The 26,667-nt window shown below is 52.1% G+C and overlaps 1 protein-coding gene across 1 annotated transcript in view; it reads left to right on the top strand.

Annotated features, from left to right (window-relative positions):
• The window catches only part of MST1 (macrophage stimulating 1), a 47,764-nt gene extending 27,555 nt beyond the window's left edge, over window positions 1-20,209 (top strand). Inside the window, exons 4-17 of the mRNA XM_050960396.1 lie at window positions 2,561-2,697; window positions 3,443-3,563; window positions 4,159-4,277; window positions 4,881-5,049; window positions 6,157-6,287; window positions 10,240-10,342; window positions 10,696-10,832; window positions 11,670-11,705; window positions 14,769-14,880; window positions 16,322-16,399; window positions 17,821-17,967; window positions 18,763-18,869; window positions 19,242-19,381; window positions 19,775-20,209. Coding sequence (XP_050816353.1) covers window positions 2,561-2,697; window positions 3,443-3,563; window positions 4,159-4,277; window positions 4,881-5,049; window positions 6,157-6,287; window positions 10,240-10,342; window positions 10,696-10,832; window positions 11,670-11,705; window positions 14,769-14,880; window positions 16,322-16,399; window positions 17,821-17,967; window positions 18,763-18,869; window positions 19,242-19,381; window positions 19,775-19,936 — 1,699 coding nt within the window. The 3' untranslated portion in view covers window positions 19,937-20,209. The remainder of the gene's footprint in view (window positions 1-2,560; window positions 2,698-3,442; window positions 3,564-4,158; window positions 4,278-4,880; window positions 5,050-6,156; window positions 6,288-10,239; window positions 10,343-10,695; window positions 10,833-11,669; window positions 11,706-14,768; window positions 14,881-16,321; window positions 16,400-17,820; window positions 17,968-18,762; window positions 18,870-19,241; window positions 19,382-19,774) is intronic.
• The last annotated feature ends 6,458 nt before the right edge of the window (window positions 20,210-26,667 follow it).

Here is a 26,667-nt window from a genome sequence, read left to right as displayed (position 1 = left end):
AGTTACCATCTAGCCCCCGCCCCATGGGCGACTCTATGTATTTTGCTGCCCCAAGCATGGCAGTCAGGTGGCTTTTGGTGGCGTGACTCTGGGAGGTCCTCTGGTAACATGGATTCGGCGGCCTGCTTGTGGCAGGTCCACCAGTTCCACAGCTTCGGCGGGTCCGCCGCCCAATTGCCATTGAACCCGCGGGACCGGCGGACCTCCTGCAGGCAAGCTGTCAAAGGCAGCCTGACTGCCGCCCTCATGGCGACCTGCAGGCCGCCTCCCACCCATGCTTGCTGCCCCAGGCATGCGCTTGGTCCGCTGGTGCCTGGAGCCGCCCCTGAGGACCCCCCACACCCAACACTCACTGGGAAGACTGCAGTATATGTGCCACTCATCATTGACAAGGAGGCTGTGGACCTGTTGCCTCTGCCTATCCTTGGGCTGCCCCGTTGCCATCCCAGTACCTTTCGGCCTTAACCAAGCCTGAAGCCTGGGATTTTTTTCCAGGCTGGAGATTTCTCCAGCTCGGCTGGTCTTTCACCAGCCCAGCTCCACTTCTGCGAAATGGTTCAGCTTCCCAGCAGCCAAGCCCTTGTCCCGATAGAGACAGAGACTCTCTGCTCCAGGCCCAATGGGCTCTTATAAGTGTCAGGTGAGCCCTAATTGGGGCATGGACCCAGCTGAGGCTTCTTTCCCAATCAGCCATTCCCCAGGTATAGCCCTCTCTAGGGCTGTTTTTAACCCCTCCCGGCAGGACTGGGGTGACCACCCCGCTATAGTTGGATGTTAGGAAAAACTATTTCACTAGGAGGGTGGTGAAGCAATGGAATGGGTTATCTAAGGAGTTAGTTTTTAAAGGTACAGCTTGACAATGCCCTGGCCGTGATGATTTAGTTGGGTCTGGTCCTGCTTTGAGCAAAGCATTAGACTAGATGACCTCCTCAGGTCTCTTTCAACTCTAACCTTCTATGATTCTATACCATCCCTGCCCATACTGCCTAATAGCTGTTGGTGGACTACCATCCATGAATTTATCTAATTAATTTTTGAGACCTGTTATAGTCTTGTCCTTCACAACATCCTCTGCCAAACAGTTCCACAGATTGACTGTAAATTGTGTGTTGAAATACTTCTTTTTGTTTGCGTTAAACCTGCCCCTATTAATTTCATTTGGTGCCCTCCCCCCTCGCAGTTCACGTATTATGAGATGGTGTAAACAAAACTTCCTTATCTATTTTCTCTAGGCCAGTCATGATTTTACAGAGCTGTATCATAACTCCCCCAAATCATTTCATTTCCAACAAGAAAAGTCCCGTTTTATTAATCGCGCCTCATATGGCAGCTGTTCCATAGCCTTACTCATTTTTGTTGCCCTTTTCTAAATCTTTTCCAATTCCAATATATCTTTTTTGAGATGAGGCGAAAACATCTACATGCAATATTCAAGCTCTGACGTACCATGGATTTATTTAGAGGCAATATGATATTTTCTCTTATTATCTTAATGAGTCTCAACAGTCTGTTAGCTTTTTTGTCTGCCCCTGCACATTGAGTGGATGTTTTGAGAGAACTAGCCACAATGAGTCCAAGATCACTTTCTTGAGGGAGAAAAGCTAATTTAGACCCCATAATTTTATATTTATGGTTGGGATTATGTTTTCCAATGTTCATTACTTTGCATTTATCAATACTGTGGAAAAATGCAAGTTCCAAAATTGAGTTTAGTGTCATGTGGTCTGGTAACATGTCCTTGCATGTCTTGCTGACTCATAGCCGCCATTATCCATAGGCTGGCTGAGGCACTCACTGGTGAGAACAAACTTTTTCCATGGTCCATTGTCTTTAATGGGCCATTAGCATTATCTAGTTTCTTCATTGGTGTACCTGAAAGGCTAGTTATAGATGGTTCCAACTTCATAGCATCTTTCAGTGACATACACATAGCAAAATTAATAACTCCACATACGATTCAACAAGAATTCTACCTCACAAGGCTCACTTTGTACAAAGGTTCATTTTGTAGCATAATTATCTGAAAGTGGTGAATATGGGGGGTATCAGGGTGTTGCTTTTGGGCACAGAGTGTCACATACCCTAGTCTGTGAGGCAATTTTACTCGGCTGGTGTAATGGGGTTCTTACAACTGCTGGAAGCAAATGTGAGGCAGACATACGCCTAACTTTTCAGGCTGTGTGTATACTAACGAAGTGAGTTAGTCGACATAACTTAGGAGTCGACATAGCTAAGGTCAACTAACTGTGGGGTCTACATCGCACTGGGTTGATGGGAAACAGTCGCCCATTGACTTATCTTATGTTCTCGTAAGGGATGGAGTATGGGGGTCGACCAGAGATTTAGCTGCAGTTGATTTGGTGAGTCTTCACTAGATCTGCTAAATTGACCCTGGTGCATCAATCACCAGAGCAACAATCTGCCTGTAGTGTAGATATAGCCCGAGTCTCTGCCAGGCCACTTGCATTGACCTAGGTTTGTAATGTAGCCCTGGCCTGAGTGCTGACAGGGCCCCAGTCACTGGAACCATTCCAGTTCCCTGCGCTCTGTGTCCCAGCAGGTTTTTGCCCTCTCTGCGGAACGGCCTGGAGGAGAACTACTGCCGGAACCCAGACAGAGATGAGCGGGGTCCATGGTGCTATACCACGGACCCGGCCGTCCGGCACCAGAGCTGTGGTATCAAGAAGTGTGAAGATGGTGAGTTAACCCCCCCTTTCCCAAGCACAAGTGCTGACTTTTCCTTTTCCCAGGGGATGTTTCACCCCATTTCACCTGAGGCTCAAGCCCACTCAGGCTTCCCGCCTCCACTCTGCCCCTTTCCCGAGGCTCCCACACACCCACCACTATCCACCTTCTCCTAGGTCCCCACAAACACCAAACAGCAGTTTGGCAGTGGCACCACCCACTTCAGCTGTTTGACGGGGGTGTTCCCCATTATCTGATGAGCATGAGTGGAACAGCTGTGGCCGGTGTATGTTGAGCAACCACTATTTTTGTCCATTCATGCCCCAGACCGAGAGAACCCACAGACTTGACATCTATGCCCTCATCCATGGAATAGTCATCGCCCACGGGCAACGATCAGACACCTCACCCCCCTCTGTGTGAAGGCGGGAAAGCCCCTCACTCCCCAACTGACAGCTGGTGCCTGTGCACCAGCACCCAGCCCGCACATGCCCTAGCACCCCTGCACACCGTCATGCACAGATGTGCAGGATCCAGGGTACTACCCACAAACCCTTGCCTGGCATTAGTCTGCTGGGTGACTGTCTGCAATGTGGGGGACTCTCCTGGGGGCAGAGCTGGAAGGATTGGGGAATGCCGTGAATTCTCTGGGTTCAGTGTCCCCGAGTCCCACCTGCATAGCTGGTAGAGGCCCAGAGCTATCAGCCTGCGTGTCCACTGCCTCGCTCCATGCCTAAAGCATGCCTCTCTGTTGCAGACATGTGCGTGTTGTGTAATGGGGAAGATTACCGGGGACTGGTGGACCACACGGAATCCGGGCGGGAGTGCCAGCGCTGGGACCTGCAGCACCCCCACAAGCACCCATACCATCCCCACAAGTACCAGCCCGCCCTGCTTGGGGCCGGGATTGCTCATCCCTGGCAGGATGTTCTCAGTTTGGGATGGGGGGGGTGCCTCAGGAGGGAGTAGGGATGGGTAGTGGGGGGGCATCTCAGCACGCTGTACAGAGCAGAGTGCTCCCGGGGTCACTGGTTGCTGCCCATTAATTCCTAGGGCCTTGGAAGCCTGAGCCCCCAGCACTGCAGAGGCCCTGCAGTGAATGCAGACCAGCCTGGGGACATGGCACTCTGGAATGGGATTGGCACAAGCAGAGACCGTCTCTGCTGCCAGTGCTGAGCCTCCAGGCTGGCAGTACCACCTGCAGAGGAGCATTCTTGGCACTGCCCAACCCCATCGCCATGTTCAGGCAGGGCCTAGCGCTGAGATTCTGTGGGTAACATGTCCCCCAAACAGGGCTGGTCACTGCCAAGGGTCAGTCTGGGGGCCTCATTGAAAAACACTTCCTAGGAGGGGTCCGAGCAGGGGGAGAGCACATCCCAGAAGTTCTCGGACCAGGACAGGAGCTGAACATGGCTTTGTAAATATCAAGGTTTCCCTCACCTCTTTCCCCCGCCTCCTCCCTATCCCACCCAGATACCCTGAGAAGGATCTGGATGACAATTACTGCCGCAACCCTGACAGCTCCGTGGGCCCCTGGTGCTACACCACAGATCCTGCCCGGGAGCGGGAATACTGCCACCTCCGCAAATGCAGTAAGTGATGTGGTGTGCTGTGGGTGCCAAAGGGCATGTGTGGGACGTGTTTCCCATACTGCTATGTCCGTATCATCGCTTAACATCACTGAGATTCACGCTGAAGTGTCCAGTAGGGCTCTGGTCCCTGATGGTGTGAGGCCTAGCCATTTGGCAGTGACACCCCATGCTTTACTGCCCGGATCGCTACTACCATGCCTCAGCGGAGTCAAGTCATGTAGCCATGACAGACCTTTCCTGGCCAAGGCCCCGCCTGCTGCCGCTGCCCAACACTGCTCTCTGCTGTGCCCCAGTGCAGGGGATAAGACCCCCAGCCCCTGGCACAACACCTACCCTCTGGCACTCAGGAACATGTTCCATGTCCTTAAGGGTACTTCAGAGAGCCCGTGAGGTCCAGCCTCTGGCTCACAGTACTGAGCACATGGCAAGACCCTGCCAGCGAAGAGTGTGCAGCATGACCAGTCCCCTGGTCATCGGGCTGGTGCTAGGGTGAAAGCTGTCCCAGCGCCCACGCCCACAACATACACCACTCCTCCCTGCTCCCTGGTGCTCCCAAGCCAGCCACCACTGAGGCTTGGCCTTTCCCGCTGCCCACATTCACAGAAGCAGAGAAAAGCCCACGAGTGGCAGACACCACCACCAGCTGCTTCAAGCACAAAGGCGAAGGCTACCGGGGCAAGGTGAACGTCACCACGTCAGGAATCCCCTGCCAGCGCTGGGACGCCCAGACCCCCCACCGGCACCACTTCCGGCCCGAGGAATACGAGTGCAAGTAGGCGATGGAACTGGTAGGGGGAGGGAGGCGCTGCTAGAGGTGTATATGCTGGACATTAAGGGCATGGGGGGCGGAGGCCTTGCTCACAGGATGAAAAATTTACTGCGCATCTCAGTAGGGATTGCTGGGTGGCCCCTGGAGGCTAACTGGGGTCCCGGGGAACTACCTGGAGGAGGGAGTCACTGGGGTCCCGGGGGGGGGGCTAGCTGGGGGAAGGTGTTGCCAGGGGTTCTTGGGGGGGTACCTGGGTAGGGGTTATCTGTTCCTCCCAAGATGAGGGCCGGCACCAGTGCACACTGCTCTAGCTGCCTGAATAAACACCCAGGATCCTGGCTGGCTGTGCTGGTTTGGCTTGAGCTGACGACGTCCAGACTCCCTGGCTCAACTCCTTTGTGTTGCAGGCGCCCACTATGGCAATGTAGACATCGGTCTGATGGCTGCAGCAATCCCCCAGCCGAAGTTGGGCAGGAGGGGCTGGCTCTGCAGCTGGAAATCACAGCGTGGGAGCCAGCTTGAGGAACCGGGCAGGGCTAGGAGTGTGGTGTGAGGCTAGGCAGGGCTCGCTGGTTCTGTGGTTGCAGGGCCTGAGACAGGTGTGGCCCCGGCCCAGATGGGGTGGCGCCAGGACCGGCGCTAGGGGTTTTAGTGCCCTAGGTGCACGGCCATTTCGCCGCCCCTCGCAATGGTCCCCCGGCTCCACAGTCCTGCCTGCAGACGGTCGGCTGCTCCCGCGGCTCCAGTGGAGCTGCCGCAGTCGTGCCTGCAGGAGGTCCACCGCAACCGTGTGACCAGCCGACCCTCCGCAGGCACCACTGCGGCAGCTCCACCGGAGCCACCTGCCACCCCCTCCGGCAAAATGCAGCCCCCTAATAATGCTGGCGCCCTAGGTGATTGCCTAAGCCGCCTAAATGCAAGCGCCGGCCCTGGGTGGCGCCAAACTTGCAGAGGGCCTGCCTGCTCCTGGCGTGTCTGTGAGGGGGAGAGCCGTGGACTTTCCAGCCCGCTACCCACAGTTGGGCGTGGCTCCCATGAGGGGTGCTGGCAGCCAGTGGACGCTGCGCCCTTGCTTGTGATGTTCCCAATCTGAGCTGGTGTGTCTGCCAGGGATCTACGGGAGAATTACTGCCGGAACCCTGATGGCTCAGAGGCCCCCTGGTGCTTCACCAGCCTGCTCAGCATGCGCGTCGCCTTCTGCTTCCAGATCAAACGCTGCACCGATGAGGTGGAGGTGGAGGGTGAGGACTGCCCTGGCAGGGAGGAGACAACAAACCAGTTGTCACAGTCCAGTGCTCCCGAGTAACCCTACAAGAACTGGTACCCATAGCCCAGTGGCCAGGAGCAACACTGTAATGAGCAACTAGTGTGTTCTAGTTATCTTAGGTGCCTGTACTCGAACACAAAAAGCCTGGAGAAGAACTAGGCATAATTGGACGTCCTGGGACAGTCAGGGAACTATCATAGAATCATAGGGAAGGGATAGCTCAGGAGTTTGAGCATTGGCCTGCTAAACCCAGGGTTGTGAGTTTAATCCTTGAGAGGGCCATTTAGGGTTTTGGGGATTTAGTTGAGGATTGGTCCTGCTTTGAGCAGGAGGTTGGAATAGATGACCTGCTGAGGTCTCTTCCAACCGTAATATTCTATGAGTCTATAGAAGAGTAGGTCTGGAAGAGACCTCAGGACGTCATCTAGTCCACCCCCACCCCCACCCCCACTCAAAGCCAGACCTAAACCAACTAAATCATCCCACCCAGGGTTCTCTCAAACTGGGCCTTAAAAACCTCTAAGGATGGACATTCCACTACCTTCCTAGGTAATCCAGTCCATTGTTTCACCACCCTCCTAGTCAAACATCTTTCCTACTATCCAGCCTAGATCGCCCCCATTGCAACTTGAGAGCATTGCGCCTTGTTCTGCCATCTGCCACCACTGAGAACAGCCTTGCTCCATCCTCATTGAAACCCCCGCATCAGGTAGTTTGAAGGCTGCCATCAAATCCCTCCTCACTCTTCTCTTTTGCAGACTAAACAAACTCAGTTCCCTCAGTCTCTCCTCGAAAGTCGTTCGGCCCAGCTTCATGATCATTTTTCTTGCCCTCCACTGGACTGTCTTCAATTTGTTCATATCCTTTCTGTAGTTGCGGGGGAGCCCCCCAAACTGGACACAGTACTTTAGAAGTGGTCTCAGCAGAGCCAAATAGAGGAGAACAATCTCTTTCCTCGATCTGCTGGCAATGTTCCTACTAATGCTATGATGGGATTGGACAAGGGGGAGAAAAGGTAGAGGAGTTGCACTATATGTAACAGGACAATATGATTACTCAGAGCACCAATGTGAACTGGAGAAAAGCCTGTTGAGAGTCTTTGGCTAAGTTCAGAGGTCAGAACAATAAGGGTGATGTCGTGGTGGGCATCTGCTATAGCCCACTAGACCAGGAGGATGAGGATTTCTTCAGACAACTAACAGAGGTTTCCAGCTCACAGACCCTGGTTCTCATGGGGGATTTCTATCACTCTGACATCTGCTGGAGACCAATACAGCAGTGCACAGACAATCCAGTAAATTTTCTGAGTGCACTGGGGACAACTTCCTGGTGCAAGTGCAGCTGGACGAACCAATTAAGGGCTGTGCTTCTCTTGACTACTGCTCACAAACAGGGAAGAATTGGTAGGGGAATTTGATGGAGGTGGCAACCTGGGTACAGGGCTGTCCCTAGATATTATGGGGCCCTACTCAGCCCCCCTATGGGGTGGCAAGCCTCTGCGGGTGGGGGGAAGGGGAGAGGGCAAGGAGCGGGCCCCAGGGGAGGGAAGCTGGGCTTGCTTGGGGAAACCACCCCCCCAGCACTCACAGGCGGCAGGGGCTGGGGCCGCATTTCTGCACTCCTACAGCCAGTGAGTGGAGTTTCCTGGGCCTACTGCAGATTGTTGGGAATTGGTGGCCGAGCTGGGCAGGGGCAGGAAGAAGCGGGGATGGAGTGGAGGCCCTGCGCACGGCACTAGGAAAGTTGGGGCAAAGCCTCAGTGAGTTTAAACACAAAAAGGAAGCTTCCAAGAACTGACATTTGAACAGATGACTAGGGAGAATTATAAAAATGTTGCTCGAGTATGCAGGGAAGTAATAAGGAAGGCCAGAGCACAATTGGAGGTGCAGCTAGCAAGGAACGTGACGGGAAATAAGAAGGGTTTCTACAGGTATGTTTGCAACTGAATTGGGGTGGCAACCTAGTGACAGATGATGTGGAAAAAGCTGAAGTACTCTTTGCTTCTTTTGCCTCTGTCTTCAAAGACAAGGTCAGCTCCCAGACTACTGTACTGGGCAGCACAGTATGGGGAAGAGGTGAGAGAACAAATAAAGGACTATTAAGAAAAACTGGACATGCTCAAGTCCATGTAATGCATCCAAGAGTGCTGAGGGACTTGGCTGATGTGATTTCAGAGCCACGGTCCATTATATCTGAAAACTTTTTTACGCTTGGGGGAGGTCCTGGATGATTGGAAAAAGGCAAATATAGTTCCCGTTTTTTAAAAAGGGAAGAATGAGAATTCTGGGAACTACAGACCTTGCCTCAGTCAGCCACACCTCAGTTCCTAGAAAAATCATGGAGCAGCTCATCAAGGAATCTATTTTGAAGCACTTGGCAAAGATAAAGGTGATCAGGAACAGTCAACATGCATTCAACAAGGGAGAGTCATGCCTGACCAATCAGATTACATTCTATGATGCGATAACTAGCTCTGTGGATATGGGGCAAGTGGTAGACGTGCTATATCCTGACTTTAGCAAAGCTTTTCCTACAGTATCCCACAGTATTCTTGCCATCAAATTAAAAAAGTATGGATTGGCTGAATGGACTATAAGATATCTAGAAAGCTGGCAAGATCGTCGAGCTTAATTGGTAGTGATCAATGGCTTGATGTCTAGCTGGCAGCTGGTATCAAGCGGAGTGCCCCAGTGGTCTGTTCTGGACCGGTTTTGTCCAACATCTTCATTAATGATCTGGAGGATGGGATGGATTGCATCCTCAGCAAGTTCATCAATGACAGCTGCAGGGAGAGGTAGATATGCTGGAAGGTAGGGATAGGGGCCACCTTGAGCTAGTTAAATTGGAAAGTTAGGACAGAAGAATCCCATGCACTGCTACAGGCTGTGGGCCAACTGTCTAAGCAGCAGTTCTGCAGAAAAGCACCTGGGGATTACAGTGGATGAGAATCTGGATATGAGTCAACAGTGTACCCTCGTTGCTAAGAAGGCTAACGGCATATTGACCTGCATTAGTAGGAGCATTGCCAGCAGATAGAGGGATGTGATTATAACCTCTCTAGCTGGCACTATTGAGGCCAAATCTGGAGTATTGCATCCAGTTTTGGAATACTCACAACAGAAAGGATGTGGAGAAATTGGAGAGTCCAGCAGTGGGCAACAAACATTTTTAGGGGGCTGAGGCACATGATGTAGGAGGAGAGGCTGAGGGTACTGGGCTTATTTAATCTCTGGAAGAGAAGCGTGTTTGGGGTATTTGATCGCCACTTTAAACTACCTGAAGAGGGGTTCCAAAGAGGCTGGAGCTAGTTTGCGCTCAGTGGTGGAAGATGACAGAACAAGACATAATGGTCTCAAGTAGCAGTGAGGGAAGTCTAGGTAGGATAGGAAAAACCATTTCACTACGAGGGTGGGGTAGCACTGGAATGGATTATCTAGGGAAGTGTCGGAATCTTCAGCCACAGAGGTTTTTAAGGCCTGGCTTGACAAAGCCCTGGCCAGCATGGTTTAGTTGGGTTCGGGCCTGCGTTTAGCAGGGGATTGGACTAGATGATGTCCTGAGGTCTCTTCCAACCCTAATCTTCTATTATTCTATGATCAGTGCGCACAGACCAATGTCCAGGAGCGACCCTAAACTAACAAACCAGAGCGTGTAGCCCAGTGCCCTGGAGCAACCATACCATAACAAATGAGTATCCACAACCCAGTGCCCAGGAGCGACTGCATAATAACAGAACATAGTGTGTATGTTACCTCCTGGGCAGTATTGGGGGGTCTGAGTGCAGAGCAGGGGAGGGAGGACTAGGTCAGCGGTACCAGGATAGTCCCCGAGGGAGGTGTCATGGTGAGGATGGGGGCCAGGGAGCTGGAGGGGGTGGGGGAGTTGTGCACACCCGGTAACAGCTATTTCCCTTTCTTCACCCCCAGACTGTTACCAGGGAAATGGTGAACTGTACAGAGGCAAGATCAGCAAGACCCGGAAGGGCATCACTTGCCAGAAGTGGTCAGCAGGCTCGCCCCACACACCCCAGTGAGTGCAGGGTCTCCAACAATGGCCTCCACAGCCACTGGGAGAGGTCCCCGGCGGGGAGGTGTCTGCACTGGGCCCAGGAACCTAGGCGTGTGACCCTGCCATGGAGCCTGGGTCAAGGCGAGCAGCAGGGCCAAGGGCAGTGGGAAATGCTCCCACCTCCGGGGGGAGTGTTATGGGGAGTGTTGGCATGAGGGATGAGAGGTATGAAAAGGTTGAAGCGTAAGGGGGATATAGGGAAACCAGGGCAACAGGGGGTGTTGAGGAGGCGGCAGGGGGAGGGCTGAGGGGTGGTTGCTGAGGGGCAGCAGAGAGAGGAAGGACTCAGGGCTGACTGCACTACCGCCTCCCAGGATCTCTCCCGCCATGTTCCCCGCCATGAGCCTGGAGGAGAATTATTGCCGGAACCCCGACAACGACAGCCATGGGCCCTGGTGCTACACCATGGACCCCAGCACCCAGTTTGATTACTGCGCCATCAAGCCCTGCGGTGAGTGTCTGGCACACAGAGGAGACAGCTCAGTCCCGTGGCCGCTGCCCCACCTCATATTCTCTGGGGACCGACACAATCTTGCTGAGTTGAGAAAATGCAGTGAGCTTGTGGCCTGGCTCCCCTGTGCCTGGCTGTCCTGTGGCCTAGCCTTCTGTTGTCCCAGTGCCCCACACTGATGAGGGGCAGGGCCATGATAGGGCCACATCTGCAAGCCCACAAACTGGGCTGAGTCCTCCAGGGGCCTTCTCCACAGCAGAGGCAGCCCTGGCCACCCGGTGTTCAGCATGTGGATCTGAGTCTGCTCAAAGCAGACCTGGGCTCTGGCCTGGCAGATGGATGGACCCCAAGTGGCCCCAAGCATGCTTAGACTGCCTTGTGAGTTCCAGGTACCCAGCCGTGCCTGTGTCAGGCAGGTGGGGCTATTCATGCGGGGACAGGCCAGAGCCAGAAGGTGCTCGGTGGAGGTGGGGTGCAGTGAGGAAGAGGTAAAGGGGTGCAATTAAGGACTTAATCACCCCCACTCCAGGGATGCAACTATAGAGTGGCTCAGTACCAGTGTGGTGGTGCTAGGCGCACCCCAGAATGCCGGCTCCTCCGGCACCACTGCTCTGGAAACCCGGAGGTGTTTTCAAAGGATTTAATCAGCAAAGTGGGGGGAGGGGAGCTGGGATGAGGGCTGAGGGAATGAAGCCCCAGGATGGTGCCGCTCTCCAGCACAACCTCAAGCTGTGCTTTGGCCAGTCCCCAGGCCTTACACCATCCAGACTCAGCTCATGTACTCTGACCCACATCTTGGGGCAACTGACTTTCATCGCCTCTGATTTGTTTCCCCAGCAGGTGACAAGACGCCATCCATCCTGGAGACTGTAGGTAAAGACTGCCATCTGTGGCCAGAGTCTGGGTGCTGGGGCCAGTGGGGGTAGTTTAGCCTGACGCGAGTGCTCACGAGCTGAGGCCACAGAGACCCTAGATGACCCCCACCCCATCTCTGTGTCAGGATTGGGGCAGGTGGAAGCAGTTCAGCCTGGAGGCGGGGAGTGCTCATGAGTGAGGCCAGAGAGCCCCCCCCCCCAGTGGTTTCCCCAGGAATTGAAATTAGGGTAGGGGAGTGTTCGAATTTACAGGGGGGTGTCAGGACCAATGAGATATAAAAAAGAGATATGAATAAACTAAACGTTTTGTTAGGATTATGCAAATTTAACATAAGGAAAAAGCAAGTTACACCAAAACACATAACAGATCAAGATTGCTAAAAAAAAAATTGACTTTTGAAAAGTAAGCCATCATGGGATAAAAGGGCACTCCTCTCATGGATTAGTAACTGGTTAAAAGATGGGAAACAAAGGGTAGGAATAAATTATCCGTTTTCAGAATGGAGAGAGATAAATAGTGGTATTCTTGAAGGGGTCAGTACTGGGACCAGTACTGTTCAACATATGCATCTGGAAAAATGGGTAAACAGTGAGATGGCAAAATTTGCAGATGACACAAAACTATTCAAGATAGTTAAGTCCCAGGCAAACTGCAAAGAGCTACAAAGGGATCTCACAAAACTCGGTGACTGGGCAACAAAATGGCAAATTAAATTCAGTGTTGATAAATGCAAAGTGATGCACATTGGAAAGCAATCTCAACTATACATACAAAATTATGGCATCTGAATTAGCTGTTAACACTCATGAAAGAGATCTTGGAGTCATTTTGGATAGTTCTCTGAAAACATCCACTCAATGTGCAACAGCAGTCAAAAAAGCAAACAAAGTTGGGAATCATTAAGAAAGGGATAGATAATAAGACAGAAAATATCATATTGCCTCTATATAAATCCATGGTACATGCACACCTTGAATAGTGTGTGCAGATCTGGTCACCGATCCTAAAAATATATATATTGGAATTGGAAAAGGTACAGAGATGGGCAACTAAAATGATCAGGGGTATGAAACAAGAGGAGAGATTAAAATGACTGGGAGTTTTCAGCATAGAAAAGAGATGACTAAGGGGGATATGAAAGAGGTCTACAAAATCTTGACTGGTGCAAAGAAAGTGAATAAGGAAATTTTATTTAATCCTTCACATGACACAAGAACTAGCAGTCACCCAATGAAATTAATAGGCAGCAGGTTTTAAAAAAAGAAAAGGAAGTACTTCTTCAGACAATATAAAGTCAACCCAGGGAACTCTGCAAGGGGATGCTGTGAAGACCAAAACTATAACAGGATTTTAAAAAGAACTAGATAAATTCCTGGAGAACAGGTCCATCTGTGGCTATTAGCCAGGATGGGGAAGGATGCAACACCATGCTCTGAGTGTCCCTAGCCTGTTTGCCAGAAGCTGGGAATGGGTAACAGGGGATGGTCACTTGATGATTACTTGTTCTGTTCATTCCCTCTGAAGCACCTGGCCTTGACCACTGTTGTAAGACAGGGTACTGGGCTATATGGACCATTGGTCTGACCCAGTATGATCATTCTTATGTAAAAATTAATTATAATAATAAAAATGTTTATTACAGAAACTCCCCAACATAATGACCTCCCAAGATAAAAACAATGTGAGATAACAACCTTGGCAAATAATGCATTTTAAAAATCTTGGCCTACTAGGAAACGTATTTATATACGTTTCCATTCCCAGTCACAAATCTAGCATTCTGGAGCAAAGTGACTAAAATATAGTCCAACAAACAAATGTTTTCTTAACATGCCCCTCACTTTTCCCTCCACCGCACTCCACTCACCAGTGTTGTCCTTGGTTAGTGGAAAGTAGACTCAGAGTTCAGAGGTGCTTTCACATGAGTACACCTTCCAGGTGGGGGACAAGAAGGCACCTTGCTTGTTCCTCCAGCTGCTCACTGTTCGCTCTTGCCATGTCTGTTCGTTGTGCCACCGTTCACTCCACCATTCTGTTGCCAGTGGCCCTGCGCAGTCACCTTCAGCTGCCGGCTGTCACCTGCCACTGTGACCTCTGCGAGTTGGTCTCTTGAGGGTCCACCAGCTCTCAGTGATTTCAGCTGAGCTCTCAACTCGCTGCTAGTGCAGTCTGGGCTGTCCCTTACACAAAAACACTCTACCCACAGGTACACTCTCCCCACAACAGGACTAAGCACTGTCACTGATTTCAGCTGCAGTGGTCACTTAACAGAACAAAAGACTATCTCTGGAGCCTAATCATCTCTGTCTTTAAATAGTGGAGAGGGACAGGGCCTACCCTCTCTCTTGATGCCTTCAAATCATCACAGGCTACAGTTCTACTGCCCATTACTCATACAATAAGAACAACATTTCATTCCCCATTCCCCCCACATTCAAGTGGTTTCTAACCCAACCCCAGCCAAAATCTATCTCTTAGACAACACAGCTCTGTTTGCTGGATACCTAGGTAGATTAGGTATGAATGTAAATATAATCTGGCCCTGAAGCCTTTTCCCGCAGCCCCAGCTCATCACTTGCTGTCAGGGAGAGCTCATTTAGACTTTGCTTACAAATCATCATTTGAAATTATTAGGTTGGCCCACTTCACCGAAATGAATGCACTGACATCATAAAAAACAGCTGTATAAGGAAGCTAATCTATGTTCCTACTTTTCAAATCTATTATACTTTTTCAGATACACATATTTTATCATACACTGTATAAGCTTTTAAAGTGTGTATTAATGTTTCAGTTTAAATTCAGATTTCCTAAGAGTCACTGACTTGGTATGTAACTAGCTCACAAAACTGGGGGGGTGTTGGGGAAATTCAAGGGGGGTGTAGGGAAATCACTGACCCCCCCCACCTCCGTCTCAGAACTGGGGCACGAGCCAGATCACCAGGTGCACCATGGCCATCTGTCTCTCGCTGGGGGGGGGGGAGGCTTTGCGGAGCTCTTGCTGAGCCTGCTGCTGGCCCGGGTCCCTGAGTACTGTCCTCATCCTCCCTGTGCTTGTAGATAATGTGGTCTTTGCCGAGTGCGGAAAGAGGGAAGAACGCCTCCAGCTGAAGGGCCGTATAGTTGGGGGGCGCCCTGGGAACTCACCTTGGACTGTCAGCATCCGCAACCGGTGAGGAGTGGCCCCAGGAATGGAGGGCCCAGCCAGGGTGGGGCTGGGGCAGGAGAGCTGGAGTGTGGGACCCTGCTAGGTCATGGGGAAGCAGCTGCAGAAGCGGCGACTCAGCCGGCAGGTATTTGAACTCCATTCAGTGGTGCAAGAGTTTAATATGTGCGGAACAGTAACGTGTGCATCCCCCAGAGCAGCTAGAGCCCGGCCCATGAGCCTCGGTGGGTGGGGGGGCCGGTAACACTGGCTGGCTGCTCCACCCCACTCTGTGCAGCCTCCCCCACCTGGCTCGCAAGGCACAGGCTAGGGATTAGCAAGCCACTAACGTTGGCCCTTGCCCCCGGGGCTAAAATTCCCCATCATCCAGACCGCCCAAGCACTCGGTAGCGTGGGCTTGGGAACGGGCAGCTGCAGAAAAACCAGTGATGGTCACACCTCCTGGCATGCAGGGCCGGCGCTACCATTTAGGCGACCTAGGCAATGGCCTAGGGCACCAGAATTTTTTGGGGGCGCTATTTTGCTGGGGGGGGGGTGGCACGCGGGTCTGATGGATTTACCGCAGTTATGCCAGCAGATGGTCCGCTGCTGGAAAGGCTCCGGTGGAGCTGCCGCAGTCATTTCGGCGGACGGTGCGCTGGTCTAAAGGCTCCGGTGCTTTTAGACCAGCGGACCGCCCGCTGGCATCAATGTGGCAGCTCCACTGGAGCCTTTCCAGCAGCGGACCGTCTGCCAGCATTACTGTGGTAGGTCAACTGGGGCCCCGGGGGCGGCAAAGTGGCCTTCCGCCTAGGGCGTCAGAAACCTTGGCACTGCTCCTGCTGGCATGGATTCCCCACAGAGGCGAGAAGGGGACGGGCTAAGCTGCACAGACCTGTACTATCTTACAGTGAGATGAAGTGCCATGCAGACCAATGACTTCTCTCTCTGACTATGGCCAATGTCACAGAGGCAGAGATTCCCCATGCGCCTCACTGTCACACAGCTGATTTGCTGAAGACCAAGCAAGCCCAGTGCTCAGAGCGGCACGGCGAGCCCAAGGTTCAGTCTCACCTTCTGTAGGACACAGGCCAGAGAACGTCTCCAAAACATTTCCAACAGCCAATCTTGAGTTAAAAATTGTCAGTGGTGGAAAAGCCACAAGGACCATGGGTAAATTGTTCCAATGGTTAATTAGTCTCACCAGTAAAAATGTAAGCCTGATTTCCAGGATGAAGGTGTCTAGATTCAACATCCCGCCTATGGAGAGTGGTATCCCTTCCTCTGCCAACCTATAGAGCCCAAGATGAAAGATTCAGTTCCTGTGCCGATATACGTTCACCGCCTCTTTTTTGTTAATACTGCCAGCGCCACCTAGGGCTAACTAGAGGGACAGGCCTTGTGAGGCAGGCAGGGGCACCGCCTGGACCCTGCCTCTCCCATGTGATAAGTGCTTTCTGCCCTGTAGGAAAGGAGTGCATTTCTGTGGAGGATCACTGGTGAAGGAGCAATGGGTCATCAGCACGCGCCAGTGCTTCTCCTCCTGGTAAGGTGTAAGCTGTGCCCTGGGGCCCCTTAGGGCAGTGGGGCTCAAACTTTTTTACTGGTGACCCCTTTCACCTTACAAGCCTCTGAGTGCACACCCCCTTTATAAATTAAAAAAAAATTGTTTATATATTTAACACCATTATAAATGCTAGAGGCAAGTGGGGTTTGGGGAGGGGGTTGATAGTGTGTGACCGCCACGTGTCATGACCTCACGACCCCCTGCAGAGTTCCAACCCCCAGGTTGAGGCCCCCTGCGTAAGGGGAGGAAGTGCAGTGTCCTGTGCACGTGCCAGTCTGGCTGAGTTCATGGCACTGTGAGGTGTGGGGGGAGGGCGGGTTGCTGGAACAGGGGACAGTCTACAGAGCGTTGGACCGCTGACTTGGCCAGAGATCAGTTAGTTCTTGCCTTTGAGGTGCTCAGCACCAGTCCAAGGGTTGTCACCATCCAGTCCTCCAGGGTGCTTCATTCAGCGGGGCCAGAGTCAGTGATGGGATGGGGAGCAGAAAAAGGAGGTCAGATGGGCCCTGTTCACTGGCACATTGCAGCAAGTGCAGGCATCATCTGGTGGGTGCTGCAGTGCCCAGGTGGGCAATGGGAAATAGGACTCTGTGGTTTGTCCCTTCAACTCCTCCCCGCCCTACCTGCAGGCTACACAGGTGTCTGGGCAGCACCGAACTCAGTCACTGTCGGGCTGGCATGTATCGGCCCCAGAACTAGCCCTTCGGCATGGTCACGAAAGGGCTGCTATAGTGATGATCAGATACAAACTGTCTGGGAGCAGCTTCCTGGGCTGTGCAGCCCTAGGCCTGCAGGGAAGGGCCAGTCCTTGCTCGACCAGTCCTAATGGCACCCTGGTCAGAAAGGCAGGATCCCAGATATGGGGGACTGTGAGAGAGAGCCCCTGCACAGCCAGCAGGGTTGCCAACGGTCTAATCATGCAAATCTGAGCGACCTTGACAAGCCCCTGTATCCCCATGTCCGAGGCCCCACCCTGCTAAATTCATTCCCCACTCCCTCCATCCCTCGCTTTCCCACACCCTCACTCACTTTCACCGGGCTGAGGGAGGGGGTTGGGCTGCAGGCTTTGGGATGGGATTTTGGTACTGGAGGGGCTCCGGGCTGGAGGAAGAGATTGAGGTGCAGGAGGGCATGTGCTGTTCGGGCTCCAGGAAGGTGCTCAGGGATAGGGCAGGGGATTGTGGTGTAGGAAGGGGTGAAGGGTGCGGGCTCAGGGAAGGAGTTTGGTGCAGGAGAGGGCTCTGTGCTGGGGCAGTGGATTAGGGTGCAGGGGAGTGCAGAATCTGGGAGGGCGTTTGGGTCAAAGAGAGGCTCAGGGAGGGGGCTGGGGAGCAGAGTGAGGCCTGGGAGCACTGTGCTGGAGTGATGTGCTGCAGCTTGGATCGTGCCTCCTTTGGCAGTGACACTGACTTGTCTAGCTACGAGGTCCAACTTGGGACCCTCTTCAAGGACCCCAGTCCCAGTGACCCCGACAAACAGGCTGTCCCCATACTGAAACTTGTCTGCGGGCCCTCCGCGTCTGACCTGGTCCTGCTGAAACTGGCCAGGTGAGCAGGCTGAGGGTGTCAGTTTAGTGAGGCCGGGATCTCATGCCAAGGCGTACTCTGGACCCCCCCTCACCTGCACCATGCAGACTTTGCTGTGACAGCCTATCCCTTCAACTTGGGGGTGTCACCTTTCCTTTTAAGATCCGGCTGGCTCCAGAGATTTCTTGTGCTCCCACAGAGAATCACCAAGAGCCAGCCGGGGGTGCTGGGAACAGACAGTGACAGGGCCCAAGCATGTCGAGTGCCACAATGGGCAGGGTGGTGCTGGAGTCCAAGGCCGGTACAGGCGCCAGTGGTGCAGGGGGCCAGCCCATGGGGCAGGTGTCTGGCTGTGACAGGGAGGCAGGTGAGCTAGTATATGGCCCTGGCAGGTGGGACCCTGGCTCCAGCTCTGCTTTTCTGACCCCGCTATGGGCTTGGTGCAATGGCTTCTTGCAGCGGTATGCACTGGAGCCCACTGGAAATTTGGGGCAGCGTGGGGGACTCCTCCACCTAATACGAAATTCAGAGGATCTGGATTCAGCACTCGTAGGGCTGGACAAAGCTGAATGGGGCAGTTGAAATCTCTGTGAGTCGTTGGCCTGGGCTCTATGTAGCCATCCTGTTGTGCTCAGGTCTCATTTGGAAGCTGCTCCAGATCCATCTGTGCTGAAGGCCTGTTCCTACAATGGCTGTAGTAAGGGCAGAGCTTCTTGGTGCCATGCTGGGAGGTGGGTGGCCATGGACATGGGAGGGGGCGGGTTGACAACCAGGGAGTGGGGGGGGTAGCTGTCTGGCACTGCTCTCTCTTGGCAGGCCAGCGACTCTGAACAAGCGGGTGGCTCTCATCTGCCTCCCACCAGAGCGGTTCGTCGTTCCCGAGAACACAGAGTGCGAAATCGCTGGATGGGGTGAAACCGGAGGTACAGACCCAGGGCCAGGGAGGGGGTAGCCAGGAGGTGAGGACTGGAGAATACCATGGGGCGCACACGCCAATGCCGACCAGACTCCTCTACAGGCTGGGACTGTCTGCAATGACACTGTACCTTACCCAGCTGCCTCTACACTACAGGGGCCCCAGCCGGATTCCTGCCCCATGGGGCCTCCCTTCTGCGCTACACTTCGCCCTCCCCACCACTTCCACATAACAGCCCAGCCAAGGACCCCACTTCACGACTAGCCAGTCTTCCCTCCAGCCAGCCCTCTTCAGGCCAGTCGGGGAAAGCGAGATGGGGCAGCCTGTCTCTGGGTTCTAGCCCCCTCAGGCCACTCACCTGCTCTCCCTCCTCCCCCAGGTACTGGCAACAAAACTCTGCTCAATGTAGCCAAGCTACCCGTGATGAGCAACAAGGAGTGCAACATGGCGCTCAGAGGCCAGGTGAAGGAGAGTGAGCTGTGTACTGCGCCCCTGCGAGCTGGGGTGGGGGCCTGTGAGGTAAGCTGGGAGGCACGCTGGGAGGGGACTGCCATGAGAGAGGGGAGTACTATGGGCGAGGGGAGTCCTGTGGGTGGGGAGGGGAGTGAGGAGTGCCTTGGAGGAGGGGAGGAAGTGTCGTAGGGGGCAGGCTGAGGGGCAGTGCTATGGGGGAGGAGAGTGCTGTCGTGGGCGAGAGAGGAGGGAAGTTATATATGGAAGGGAGAGGTGTATTATGGCGAGACGAGTCCCATGAGAGGCAGGATGGGAAGAAGTTCTATAGGGGAAGGGAGGGGAGTGCTGTGAGGGCTGGACCTGAATCCTGGAATAGGCCATGCAAGGTGAGCACAGGGAGGCTCTGTGAGGGGGGCAGGGCACGGCACAGGAGTTGAAATGTTCTCTCGGCCCCTGCAGGGCGACTATGGGGGGCCGCTGGCCTGCCTGACCCATGACTGCTGGGTGCTGGAGGGCGTCATCACCCCTATGCGTGTGTGTGCCCGCAAGGACAAGCCAGCCGTCTTCACTCGTGTGTCGCTCTACGTCGATTGGATCAACAAAGTGATGAGGATGCTCTGAGCTTGTGGGGGCCCCAGCTCAACCCCCTAAAGAGCTCAGCGCTGCTTTCCTCTCCGTCTGGTGATGGCTGTGGGCTCTGAGATGTACGTTCACCAATGGCAAACTGTGCCAAGCCCTCGCAGCATCCTCAGGCAAGGCTCTGAGTCCAGATTATCTGTCCCATGTGCTGAGAGCAACCCAGGTCAGCCCGTCCCTGAGCTATGGCCACCGGCCCTAGGACAGGGGGTACTCATGGTTACTATATTGGCTGATTTCAATAAACTGCTCAAGGTGTCGGTGGCTGTCTCTGTCATGTGGGCCGGGAGGAGGGGGCTCCCCAGGGTTCTGGGGTACAGGACAAGTATCAAGGACTGCTGGGAACCCGGCTAGGGCCTGGCAGGCTCCAAGTCCGCCTGGGGGAGATGATAGCTCTGGCCCTGCACACTTCAGGGAGCCTCTCCCCCAGGATCGGGAAGGGGGGGGCCTGAATCCTGAGTTCTGACCCACAGGAGCCCAGAGCCTGACCTAGTCATGTCTCGCTGCACAGGAGAGGGCAGCAAGGGGCTGGAGTTAATGGGGGGGCAAAAAGGCAGGGGAGGTCCTTAAGTGGCTTGAGGGTGGGTATGAAGCAGTGCTGGGGTGGAGGGGAGAGTATATTGCTCCTGCAGGTCCTGGCTGGGACAATCAACTGATGGCTCCTGAGGGACATGGTTGGGGTAGAGGAGCTGATTTATATTTCTATGTTTGTCAACAGACCAGGAGCTGTGACACATTCACCCAGAAGCAGGACAAGGGGCTTTGGGCTGGATCCAACTGCAGGGAGGCCACACCTGGGTCAAGGCGTGTGTGTAGGAGGAGGGCAGGGGCTGGCTCTGGGGCGGTGACTGCCCATCTATAGGCACAGACCAGGCTCATCTGGAAAAGCCATAGCTGGCACCGTGAGACAGATGAGGTGTGCTTTAGGGATGTCAGACGTCAGCCATTTCCTGGGACTCCCAGTTTCCCATTCCTCTCACCTGTCCAGCCACTTTCTCGCCCAGCCCCCCACGTACTCCAGCCATTGCACTCTGGGGCTGCAGCCTGGCACACTTTTTTGGATAACTGAGATATCTGGGAGAAATTCCTGCCCACAGGGGGAGGAAGGGGCTCTGTGTCCACCCAGGGGAGGTTCCCAGACAGTGTTCTCCCCAGGAATTTAAACTGGGGGAGGGTTGAATTTAAAGGGGAGGCTGTTAGTCTTATAAAAGAGATATGAATAAAGTAAATGTTTTGTCAGTATAATGCACATTTAACATAAGGATAGTGCACGTTACAGTAAAACATATAATAGGTCTAGGTTTCTAAGAACATATTTAAAAAAATGTATTTAATTTAAATTGACTTGAAAAGTAAGCCCTCGTGGGATAAAAGAGAAGTCCTCTTATGGATCAGTAATTGGTTAAAATATGGCAAACAAAGGGTAGGAATAAATTATCAGTTTTCAGAATGGAGAGAGTAAATAATGATAGCCCAGAGGTCTCGGTACTGGGACCATTACTCTTCAACGTCGTCATAAATGATCTGGAAAAATGGGTAAACAGTGAAGTGACAAAATTTTCAGCTGACACAAAACCATTCAAGATAGTTAAGTCCCAGGCAGACTGCGAAGAGTTACAAAGAGATCTCAGAAAAAGTGGTGACTGGCAATAAAATGGCAATTGAAATTCAATGTTGATAAATGCAAAGTAATGGACATTGGAAAACAATCTCAACTATACATACAAAATGATGGAGTCTGAATTAGCTGTTAACGCTCAAGAAAGAGTCATTGTGGATAGTTCTCTGAAAACATCAACTCAATGTGCAGCGGCAGTCAATGAGTCCCAACATTCTGTTTGCTTTTTTAAAAAAGAACAGGAGTACTTGTGGCACGTTACAGATTAACAAATTTATTTGAGCATAAGCTTTTGTGGGCTCCAGCCCACTTCATCGGATGTAGCGTACAAAAGCTTACGCTCAAATAAATTTGTTAGTCTCTAAGGTGCTACAAGTACTCCTGCTCTTTTTCGGCTACAGAGTAACATGGCTACGTACGTCTACACTATGGGATTATTCCGATTTTACATAAACCGGTTTTATAAAACAGATTGTATAAAGTCGAGTGCACATGGCCACACTACGCACATTAATTCGGTGGTGTGCGTCCATGGTCCGAGGCTAGCGTCGATTTCTGGAGCGTTGCACTGTGGGTAGCTATTCCATAGCTATCCCATAGTTCCCGCAGTCTCCCCCGCCCCTTAGAATTCTGGGTTGAGAGCCCAGTGGCTGGTGGGGCAAAAATCATTGTCGCGGATGGATCTGGGTAAATGTCGTCAGTCATTCCTTCCTCCGGGAAAGCAACGGCAGACAATCATTTCGCGCCCTTTTTCCCTGGATTGCCCTGGCAGACGCCATAGCACGGCAACCATGGAGCCCGTTCAGCTTTTTTTTTTTTACAATCACCGTATGTGTACTGGATGCCGCAGACAGAGGCGATCCTCCAGTGCTACACAGCAGCATTCATTTGCTTTTGTATGATAGCAGAGATGGTTACCAGTTGTTCTGTACTGTCTGCTGCTAGTGTAATTTGGCAATGAGATGATGGTTATCTGTCCTTCTGTGCTATCTGCTGCTCTCATGGGTGCCCCTGGCTGAGATCGGCTGGGGGTGCAAAAGCAAAACTGGGAATGACTCCCTGAGTCAATGCCTCCTTTATGGTTTCTATAAATAGAGTTAGTCCTGCCTAGAATATGGGGCAAATGTACTAGAGAAGCAGTGTATCAGAGAACCGGAGAGCACAGCTGCTCTGTGTCAGATCCTGCAGAAATAATGAGCTGCATGCTATTCACGAGGAGTGCCCCTGCAACAACCCCACCCGTTGCTTCCCTCCTCCCTCAACCTTCCTGGGCTACCATGGCAGTGTCCCCCCCACTTGTGTCATGAAGTAATAAAGAATGCAGGAATAAGAAAAACTGAGTTTTTAGTGACATAAAATGAGGGGGAGGCAGTCTCCTGGTGCTATGATAGTCCAGGCAGGACATTAAGCAGTGTGGGGGAGAGGAGCCCAGCATCCCACTGCTATGATAGTCCAGGCAGTACAGAATCTTTTCTTTTCACATGAAAGGGAGGAGGCTGATTGAAGCTCAGCCCCAGTAAGATGAAGACAGTTACCAGCTGTTCTGTACCACCTACTGGGAATGACCAGGAGTCATTCCTATTGTCACGCAGGCGCCCCTGGCCAGCCTCACCTGAAGCCAGCCAGGAGCGCTCACGGGTTGATAAGAAGGACAGTTACCAGTCCTACTGCACTATCTGCCACCAGGGAGGAGAGAGGAGCACATACTGCTCTTCACTGCTGCAGTATCGTGTCTACCAGCAGCATTCAGTAGACATAAGGTGAAACTGAAAAAAGTCAAGAAACGATTTCTTTCCCTTTTCTTTCACATGGGGGGTGGGAGGGAATAAATTGACGAGCTATTCCCTGAACCATGCCGGACAATGTGTTTGAACCTACAGGCACTGGGAGCTCAGCCAAGAATGCAAATACTTTTCGGAGACTGCTGTGGACTGTGGGATAGCTGGAGTCCTCAGTACCCCCTCCCTCCCTCCATGAGCGTCCATTAGAGTCTCTGGCTTCCCATTACACTTGTCACGCAGCACTCTGTAGCCTGTAGATTTTGATTTCAAACGCTTTGGCATTTCGTTTTCTGTAACGGAGCTCTGATAGAACAGATTTGTTTACCCATACAGCGGTCAGATCCAGTATCTCCCGTACTGTCCATGCTGGAGCTCTTTTTGGATTTGGGACTGCATTGCCACCTGTGCTGATCAGAGCTCCACGCTGGGCAAACAGGAAATGAAAATCAAAATTTCGCGGGGCTTTTCCTGTTTACCTGGCCACTGCATCTGAGCTGAGATTGCTGTCCAGAGCGGTCACAGTGGTGCACTGTGGGATACCGCCCGGAGGCCAATACCGTCGATTTGCGGCCACATTAACCCTAACCCTAACCTGATATGGTAATACCGATTTTAGCGCTACTCCTCTCATCGGGGAGGAGTACAGAAACCAATTTAAAGAGTCCTTTATATCGATATAAAGGACCTCATAGTGTGGATGGGTACAGCGTTAAATCGGTTTAACGCTGCTAAAATCGGTTTAAACGCGTAGTGTAGACCAGGCCTTACATAGACACCCCCCCACTGTAGACCAGGCCTAATAGGCTAATTAATTAATATGTGCTAGTGTCAGCAGAAGAAAAAAAACTTTGGCGGTGGTAATCAAGATACTCCATTTAAGACAGTTTGACAAGAATGTGTATGTAACACGTATATGTAACATGGGGAAATAGATTCTGTGTATAATGGCTCAGCCAGTCCCAGTCTCTATTTAAGCCTAAATTGATTGTATCTAAGTTGCATATTAATTCAAGTCCAGTAGTTTCTAGTTGGAGTCTGGTTTTGAAGCTTTTATGTTGCAAAATTGACACTTTCAAATTTGTTACTGAGTGACCAGAGAGGTTGCAATGTTCTCCTACTGTTTTTTGAATGTTATGATTCCTCATAGATTTTGTCCATTTATTCTTTTGCATAGAACCTGTCCAGTTTGGCCAATGTACATGGCAGAGGGGCATTGCTGGCACACGATGACATATATCACATTGGTAGAAGTGAAAGTGAACGAGCCCCTGATAATGTGGCTGATTGGTTTCTATTATGGCATCACTTGAATAGATATGTGAACAGAGTTCAGGCTTTGTTGCAAGGATAGGTTTCCAACTTAGTGTTTTTGTTGTGTGACCTGTGTGGTTGCTTGTGAGTATTTGCTTCGGTTTCGGGAGGCTGTCTGTAAGCAAGGATAGATCTGTCTCCCAAGAGCTGGGAGAATGACAGATCATCTTTCAGGATAAGGTGTAGATATTTGAGGATTCACTGGAGAAGTAACAGCTAGTGGCATTCTTTTATTTTCTATGTTGGGTCTGTCTTGCAGTAGGTGACTTCTGGGTACTCTTCTGACTCTGTCAATCTGTTTCTTCACTTTCCTATGTGCGTACTGTAGTTTTAAGAATGCTTGTTAGAGATCTTGTAGGTTGTTGTCTATGTCTGAGGGATTGGAGAAAATGCAGTTGTATCTTACAGGTTGGCTGTAGACAATGGATGATGTGCTGTGTCCTGGCTGGAAACTGCAGGCATGAAGATAAGTATAGCGGTCAGCAGGTTTCCGGTATAGGATGGTGTTTATATGACCATCGCTTATTAGCACAGTAGTGTCAAGGAAATGAACCGGTTGTGTGGATTGGTCTACACTGAGGTTGATGGTGGGATGGAAATTGTTGAAATAATGGCGGAATTCCTCAAGGGCTTCTTCTCCATGGGTCGAGATGATGAAGATTGATGACCAATGTAGCGCAAGTAGAGTAGGGGCGTTAGGGGATGAGAGCTAAGGAAGCATTGTTCTAACTCAGCCATAAAAATGTTGGAATACTACGGGGCCATGTGGGTACCCCAGCAGCATCAGTGACTTGAAGGTACATATTGTACAAAAACGTGAAATAGTTTTGGATGAGGAAAAGTCGCAAAGTTCAGCCACTAGGTTTGCCATGTAACTAGTTCACAAAACGGAGTGGGGTTGGGGAAATTCAGGGGGGTGTACACACCTCTTGGGGGGGGGTATAGGGAAATCACTGCTCCCAGGTCAGCCGGCTGCTGGCAAACAGGTGCACCCCACCCACTCGTCCGAGGTCCTCAAGCCCTGCTCTTTCCTAGGCAGGCTGGCAATTCATTCCCCCAGCGTGGGGATCACCAGTGCGCTGGGCTTTTCCAGACTCTGCCTTGCACCCGAGGTATGGCCTGCAGGGATTCGGGCCGCCATTACTTGCGTGTCTCCTCAGTTCACTCCTCTATTTAGCACCCACCTCTCAGCTGCATCTAGGAAAGCAAGACAGAGGTTTATTTAGCAGAGCTAGAGCCAGACCGTTGGGGTTTGGAAACCCACAGACACAAATCAAAGAAAAGCTGTTCAAGATTGGAATCTGATTGCTCTCCCCCACAGTGGTCTGGCCTTACAGCCTGTGGCCATTTTTTGACCCTTCTACCTCTGCTCTTTTACAGATCGAGTCTGTTTCCTAGACCAGGGTGCTGTACGCGGGCTCATTTGTGTGTGTCAGCGCTCATGTCGCTACCTGGTCCAGAGACGGATCCAAGCCTGATCTCCTTGGCACTGCTGCAGCCACCCTACAAGCCACCTCGTCGCCATGGATGAGTATCTGGACAGCAGTTTATCACAGCACTATCTACCATTTCACACAAATCCAGAACCACCACACTGCTCCCACCAGCCACTCCAGTCGATTGCTACACAGCTTTCAGCAAAGCTCCCCATGACTCACGTGGTGCACAGAGCCCCATTAGCACCACCCTCCCAGTCCCCTCCTTGTGCCCACGCCTTTGCACCACTGGACCCTAAGCAGTGCCTCTTGCTGGTCTGCACTTACCCACAACACAGCTAGCCTCCGTCAGCATGATAGTAAGGTTTCCCCAGTTTGTTACCCCTTGCTCTTGGCCCCACAGATAGATTTGGTCCAGATATACATTGCCATGGCATCCAGGTAAAGTGACGGTACCAACCTTGGACCCAAGCAGCAGCCGCACTGGACAATCCATTCAGCAGTTCATAAAGATGCCCACCTTGGTCGCCATGCCAGCTGGCAGATGAATCCAATAACTCACCCTTTATC

Source organism: Gopherus flavomarginatus, chromosome 6 (genome assembly GCF_025201925.1).
Source record: "Gopherus flavomarginatus isolate rGopFla2 chromosome 6, rGopFla2.mat.asm, whole genome shotgun sequence".
NCBI lineage: Eukaryota > Metazoa > Chordata > Testudines > Testudinidae > Gopherus > Gopherus flavomarginatus.
The sequence above is the reverse complement of the archived record's forward strand: the minus strand, read 5'-3'. Positions and strand labels throughout refer to the sequence as shown.